The 7,533-nt window shown below is 37.8% G+C and overlaps 1 protein-coding gene across 1 annotated transcript; it reads left to right on the top strand.

The window, feature by feature from the left end:
• On the top strand, positions 1–6,374 carry LOC114751606 (probable serine/threonine-protein kinase SIS8; the record flags this gene model as incomplete). The annotated part of the gene is given in 12 exon segments (XM_028940266.1): positions 1–272; positions 719–822; positions 1,435–2,459; positions 2,785–2,825; positions 2,940–3,008; positions 3,099–3,199; positions 3,417–3,495; positions 3,584–3,682; positions 4,585–4,653; positions 4,773–4,822; positions 4,910–5,086; positions 5,626–6,374. Coding segments are annotated over 12 exon segments (2,216 nt in total), but the record flags the coding sequence as incomplete, so codon positions are not given.
• Positions 6,375–7,533: the final 1,159 nt, after the last annotated feature.

The raw sequence follows: 7,533 nt of genomic DNA, 5'->3' as shown, positions 1-7,533 counted from the left end.
TTGATAATGAGCTGAAGCAGCTTGAGAAAAAAGCCTATAAATTATTAAAGAACTTCCACTTTTCTGAACAGGGACTAATCTTAAGTGGCCTACTTCAGAAACTTGCTGACATTGTGGTTAATAGAATGGGTGGTCCAGTTGGTGATGCTGATGAAATTTTGAAAAGGTGGACCATGAGGAGCCGTGAGTTAAGAAATTCATTAAGAACCAGTGTTCTTCCCATTGGCTGTCTTGATGTTGGACTTTCACGTCACCGTGCCCTACTTTTCAAGGTTGTAATATGTTTCAATTTCTCATTTAATTGGCTTTCCAAATGGACACACATGACTCATTTTCTTTTTTCGTTTTGGCAATAAACACTTAACTGCTTGAGATAGAATCTTTTGTGTCTTCTAATCATCATTCCAGTGTATTCGGATGCATTTATTCAATATGGAGTGGGATGGCGGCCCATTTAGCATGATCTGTTTGTCAAGTGCTAGTTGTGATAATGGTCGCATGATTATTATATGTGGGCTCTGAAGACGGTGATGATTTTCTTTTAACCTGACGGAAAATAATAAAGCAACCTTGAGTGTAGCATTTACATTTCCGATTTTATTATGTGAGCTATATACAGAAAGCTAAAATGAATTTTCCCCGTTTGTCTTTTAAGAAGCATTACCCTCAATGTTGACATTCATCTGAAGCTATTCATGTCATTCTTCTGGGTGCTTAGGTACTTTCAGATAGAATTAATGTTCCCTGTTTGCTGGTCAAAGGGAGTTACTACACTGGAACTGATGATGGAGCTGTGAATTTGATCAAAGCTGATGATGGGAGGTAATGTTCTTTTGGTAAAGTTTTAGTTCCCTACTTTTAAGCTTGCTCAGTGCAGCTTTGGTCAGCCGCGTATCTTCTATATTAATGTTGTTTGGGGATCTTTGGGGTGTGGGTCTTGTCCGATACAATCTCCTTACCTCCTTCTATGCATATTTAAAGCGATACAAACAATAGTTTTTTTTTTTTAATGGAAAAGGGCAAGCCACTAGTCTAAGTGACGCCTATTTGGATTTATTGTTGAGTTAAAAATGCATTATCTCACTTTATCATCATGGTGTGCTAGAGAATTTGGCTCTCTAGCATGGATAGAACTCATGTGGTGAATTTGGTTTATGCTGTGACTTGTGGGAGATAAATTATATATTGCAAACTGGTGGGTATTGTATAAAGGTACATTAATAGCACTCTATGCCTTTTGGATGCTCTAATTTCAATAAGGTGCTCTATGTAAACTTAACTTTTAAGAGAATAAATTGGATCACAATCCATGCGTCTTACATTTCTTGGTTTTTTTGGCTCCTACCATATGAGGCACAATGTTAAAACAAGTCCACTGATCTTGCATGTACATTGGAAAGTACTCAGTGTTATTTATTTGTAAAACTGATGCAGTGAATTCATTATTGATCTGATGGGTGCTCCTGGTGCTCTTATTCCTGCCGAAATACCCAGCAGTCAGCTTCAAAACTACAGTTTTCCTGTAAGGAGCTGTACAGATATTGTGGAGGTATCAAAAGACGCACATTTGATGTTAGATGACGGAAGTAGAATGCTGGCAGTTTCTGGAAGATGTTCAGCGGTAGGCACCGCTTGGCCAGAAGAATTAATAAATGTTGGCAGTAAAAAAATACCAGTTGAAAGGAATTCTGTTGGAATGAATCAAGCAGAGAGGTCTGAGCATAAATTTGGGAATCATCTTCAGTCACTGCATAAATCAGGTGAAAGCTCTTCAGGTGCAAAAGCATCACCAGCAGGAAAAAAGCAAGCGAAAGATGTATCAACAGGCCCAGATTTTGCTCAAAACTTACACATTGTTCAATTAGAAAATTATGCACTACCTTCATCGGATCTCTTTTCACATATTAATACACAAAATACAGCTCAAGATAAAGTGTTTGAAGATTTTCCTCAGGTTACTGAAAAAATTGTCAAAAATTCTGTCCAAGCTGATCCAGATAAGTTGTTATCAAGCTGTGAAAAGTCTGTCAAATCCCCTCAAGGGGTGTGCTCTACCAGTGATAATGCGAGGAAGGTGCCAGATACTTTCTGTAATGGAATTGAAGAACTGGAGCAGCTAGAAGCATTAGACATAGAAAGCGCTTCATCCAATGCTCATCAGAAGCATGAAGAGCAATTTCTTGAGTCGTCCTTGCCCAGAGCAGCTGTGTCTTGCAAAAGACAAAGAGGGGTTAACTTTGTTTGCGACGATGATGAAAATCTTCTTAATAATAAGGCTGTAGAGGCTTTTAATGACACTGAATTGGATAAGGCTTCTGCTGTCCAATTAAATGAAACAGCTAATGGAGATCACACTAAATATGATGGCAAAAGTGATAAAGTTAATGCAGTTCTAGGTGAGGGCGTAGAATGGGAGATTCAATGGGAGGATCTTCAAATTGGTGAGCGAATTGGTATTGGTAAGTTTCTCATTATTGAAATATGCTAGATTTGTGTTGTATCTTCCTCTGCCTTATAAATGGTCTTCCAATTTTTATTTCACCCCAAAACCATGGATTCTATGTATCCAGATAATGAACTCCTGCCTATACCCTAAATGAGATAAGCAACAAATTGTTGATGGCCTGTTAAAATGCTACCGTCTAGTTGTAGTTTGATCAATGAACCTTAGCATTTAGGCATTGTTTTATGACGATCCTATAATGGCTAGCTGGAAATTTGTGTCCTTTTTCCCAAATCTGTTAGTTTACTTCTTTTTAACTCATACAAGTATCATGAATTTAGGTTCCTATGGTGAGGTCTATCATGCTGACTTGAAAGGCACCGTAAGTCCTCCCTCACCCTGTTTCTATGTCCCTGTGAAGCACTAATGGTACTGCACTTGTTACCACCGTGCATGATCTTGCGTATTTTTTTTCATGAATGCTTTAACATTACAGGAAGTGGCTGTGAAGAAGTTTCTAGACCAAGATTTCTCTGGTGATGCATTGGCTCAGTTTAAATCGGAAGTGAGCAACTGACTTTATGTGCATTTCATCAATGTTTTCATATACACACACACAAATTTATCCCCGTACATTGCATTTTTTTACCTTCAGGTTGAGATAATGTTGAGACTGCGGCATCCTAATGTTGTGCTCTTCATGGGAGCAATTACCCGACCCCCACATTCCTCTATCTTGACAGAGTTTCTCCCAAGGTTAATTTTTGTTTTACGCTTTAAATGACTTATTATAGTGGGTAGGCAGGTTGAATGATGAGAAGTGAGTCTTACTTATCTCTGGACAGCTGTGCTTTTATTATGTTGTTTTTCTATTATCTGAGAACATCCAACTTATTCTCTGTCATCAAATCATCTGATTAATTGATTTCTCTATATTTTGTTCTCTAAAGCACGTTTATGACATGGTGTACAGAGGAAGTCTATATAGGCTATTACACCGACCCAATTTTCGACTTGAAGAGAAGAGACGGTTGCGTATGGCTTTTGATGTGGTATGAGTAGAAAAAATTTAACTTATTTTCATTTGATTTATATACATCTTTTGTTTTTTATGTGAGAAATCTTTACTGTATCTTCTAGGCTAAGGGAATGAATTACTTGCACACAAGCCATCCTCCCATTGTCCATCGGGATTTGAAGTCTCCAAATCTTCTTGTTGACAAACATTGGGTTGTTAAGGTACTCTTATTGAAACTTTTCATTGAGAAATTTACTTCATTCCATTGTAAATAAATACCAAAGAAAACTAAAGCTGTAAAGTGAAAATCTAAAATAATGAGGGTGGACTGATGGAAGCCATTTCCATGTCATCATTGACAAATTTGTTGGACCTAATAATGGAAAAATCGAACAAATATGAAATGTGTAAGTTCTGAGACATAGTGATAGAATTTGGCTCATTAACCCTTAATTTTATATAGAAGTTGCATTTGTTTGCTATCCTGGACATGAGACAGAATTGGCGACAAAGTAAACTGTAAAAACTCAGGGCCTGACATGTCATAGGTTAACATGGTAAAGGTAATGCATGAACAAGAAAATCAAAACCAGGAAACATTCAACCGACATACAAAAAGTAAGGTTATAAAAGGGTCAATTGGGCAAGTCAAATAGATGCATACACTGGCAAATAAGTGAATACCTGATGAGAACTAGAATTAAGTCAATTATACGATTCCATTTCATATATTTGCATACCAACATGAAGCTGTTTATTTTTATGCATGTTGGAATGGGTAAATATTCTTCTGGAGATGTATATGAAAATTTCCCAAGCTGTGTATGCCATGTTTTAACTTAAAACGTGCGTGATTATTGCTTGCTATGGCGCTTGATTAGTGACTAGTGTGAAAATTTATCATTTCAATGCTGATACCTAAACTGTCTCACGTTGTAAGATTCTGTTTTTGGTACGTGTCTGGCATGCGACAATACCTCTTCATACTCTGCAAGGATTTATAGCGGACAATTTGTTTCCCCTTATGATTAATATTTTGTTAAAAATAGATGAACTGTGATGGTATTTTGTTTTTCTGCTTATCTGGTGTTATATTATATATGACGTTTCTGTCTCTTAACAGGTCTGTGATTTTGGCTTGTCCCGCTTGAAGCACCATACCTTTTTGTCTTCAAAGTCTACTGCTGGAACGGTAAATTTTGATGGTTAAATGGTTTTGAATAAACTCTGTGAATACCCTTCTAGTTCATGCATCTCTGACCTGTTTTTGGTTTTAATATAAAATGGAACTAAATTCTTATTTGACTGCAGCCTGAGTGGATGGCTCCAGAAGTCTTAAGAAATGAGCCAGCCAATGAGAAGTAAGTTAGATGTGAATCTGTGTGCGCTCCTCCATGACAGCCTTTGTCTATATGCAGCACTTAGCAGTTTAGTTTGCTGCCTTGCAGGTGTGATGTATATAGTTTTGGTGTGATTTTGTGGGAGTTGGCTACCACGAGGATCCCATGGAAGGGGTTGAACCCAATGCAGGTTGTTGGAGCTGTCGGGTTTCAAAATAGACGGCTTGAAATTCCAGAGGATGTTGATCCAGTAGTAGCACAAATTATATGTGATTGTTGGCAAACGTTAGTACTAGTCTTCGGCATATGTTTTCTTATAGCATCACATTGATTATAGACTTATTTACTAGCAATGCAGAACGTTTCATTTGAGCTTGAATTCAAACTCCTCATGAAACCCTACGGGCGATGTCTTATCTCTTGGTTCCAACTTTTACATTTGAAATTCTCTGCTTGTTCTGCATTTGTAATATTGGAAGTTGGGTTCCGACATACAGCTAGTATCCACTCTCCCCCTTTTTCTTTCATGACATCTGAATGCTGACCATGGGGCTCATAATACTTAAACCTGAAAGCTTTAGAGAATTTATATTCTAGGCATTCCTTTGATGCTGGAAAAATTGAGGGCGGGCTCGCACTAGTGTGATTCTAGTTCTGGGTTTATGTATATGTGTTTATATATTCGTGTTCTATAATCAAATCTGATAATAATTCACAGATGCGTTATTGTAGTTCAGGATTGTATATTGATTTGCATGCATATAATGATGTGTCAATAGTGGATCCTGCTTTTTTTTATTAGATCTGGGCTGCTTGTCATGCAGGGAGCCACACTTGCGACCATCATTCTCACAGATCATGTCTCGTCTCCGCCACCTTCGGCGCCTGGTTGTTAGAACAGATTCGACTGAAAAACCAAATGAAGTTGGCCATAGTACCAAATTATTGAGATGATAGTTGTTGCTTGGTTCAGAGATCCGGAGCAGCTAAAGCTTTCAACGTTTTGTGCTTTCAAATTAAAACAAGAAAACGGATTAAGAGCTTATCAGCCTGCCTCTAGCTGGGATGCCAACATGGAGAGCAGCTAAAGATTTTACCTATTGACATATGAGGAGATTGCTGAACTGGGAAGTGTAAGGCTCATTCAAAGCGGTAGGCGCAAACAACCATCAGAGCACGGTAAAAACCGTTCCAACTACCTGCATTAGTGCGGTTGAAGTTTGGTTTTCACAGTTCAGTATCAAAATTGTATTTAAAATAAAAAAAAACAAACTTTATATTTTTGGGGGGGAGAACTTGACAGCAATTGTATCTATAGTCAGTTTTATAAAGCATGAGTTAGAGTAGGGCCGACAAGTTGTCCAAGGAAAAAAGGAGCAGGGACAACTGAATAATCCACCAGAAAAAGAGGGGTGAGGAGAGAAATAGGCAAAAGAAAATAAACGGTACAAAATTGTTCATTATAATTTGTATGTAGAGGACCTATTTGGAGTTTGGAATTGTTAACATGTGATCTTTGCGGTTCAAGTGGAAATGTAAACAGAAATCTCGAAATGAAGAAAGCATTTGTATATTCGGCGTATTTGCTGCTCAGCTGGATTTGCTTGGGAAATTATTCCCTTTACATTTGTATTCGCAGTAAATGCTTGTTTGTTATTATCTTGCTTAAGGAGCTAGACCTAACTTCAAATGATCAGAATCTTCTTTCCCAAGTTTTCTTGCTTCTAAGCAGTCTATTATAAGTTTCATAGTGGGGAGTCTTACAAAGAGAAGAGAAGTTTACAAGCGTGAAAGGCTGTCTCGCCTAGTGGGTTAATCTTTTGAAATGAGTTATCTTTTGAATCTGTGCTCATAACACAATCATTCACATATTTCCGTCGGCGGCGCGGCCGCCAGTCTTGGGACTCATCAATGGCAGTTATCACGCCGTCGACAAATCAACGGTCATTTTGGTTCCGTCTGATATGGCATTGATGTTCGAACATACTTCTGACGGCTTTGGTTGGTCTGTCGGTTGAAAGTGATATGGCATGTTCTCTCATGGTTAAAAGGTAAGTTGCACTATCTCTTGTTTCCGGTGGGATCAAACGATGAGCCGCCGATTTTGGCCGATTGCGTGATGTAAACTGAATCCATTGTACGGACCAACCCCCCTATTCGATCAACCCATGCCGAGTCTTGATCACTGGCTTGAAGAAAATTTGCTTCTGAACCCATTCGTCTGATTCATTTACGATCTTGGGCCATAGTTTTCTCGGTGAGGAAGAGACGGGTAAAACAAGAGGCCCCGCTTTTGGATGACACGTAGGATCAAAATAAGTTGAGGTGGCGTGTTTCTACTGGATGGAGTACATATTAATGCCACATGGACCAAGAACGGTTGAAAGGAATATGTGCCTGTTTGGCATCACTTATTTGGAGTTTATAAGCAGCTTATAAGCTCTATAAGCTCGATTGACAAAATTGGGTCTGTTTGGATCAACTATTTTGCAATCGGGCTTTTGTCTGAAAAGCTACAATAAGTTATAAGCTAAAATTAACAGCTTATGACTTATAGCTTATGACTTATGGCTTTTGAAATATGGAGAGAGAAAAAGTTAAGAAATTTATTACCTCTTTTGGTTCTTACTATAAGCCTCAAATAACTAATTTGTAGATAATAAAAATCAATTAAAATTAGTTGAAAGTAATGAATAAGTTAGAAATATATTTTTATTTTTAAATATGCTCCT

Source organism: Neltuma alba, unplaced genomic scaffold (assembly GCF_004799145.2).
Source record: "Neltuma alba isolate B1F8T4 unplaced genomic scaffold, ASM479914v2 tig00006987_pilon, whole genome shotgun sequence".
In the NCBI taxonomy this organism is placed as follows: domain Eukaryota; kingdom Viridiplantae; phylum Streptophyta; class Magnoliopsida; order Fabales; family Fabaceae; genus Neltuma; species Neltuma alba.
Note: the sequence above shows the minus strand (reverse complement) of the source record. Positions and strands in the feature narration are given on the sequence as shown.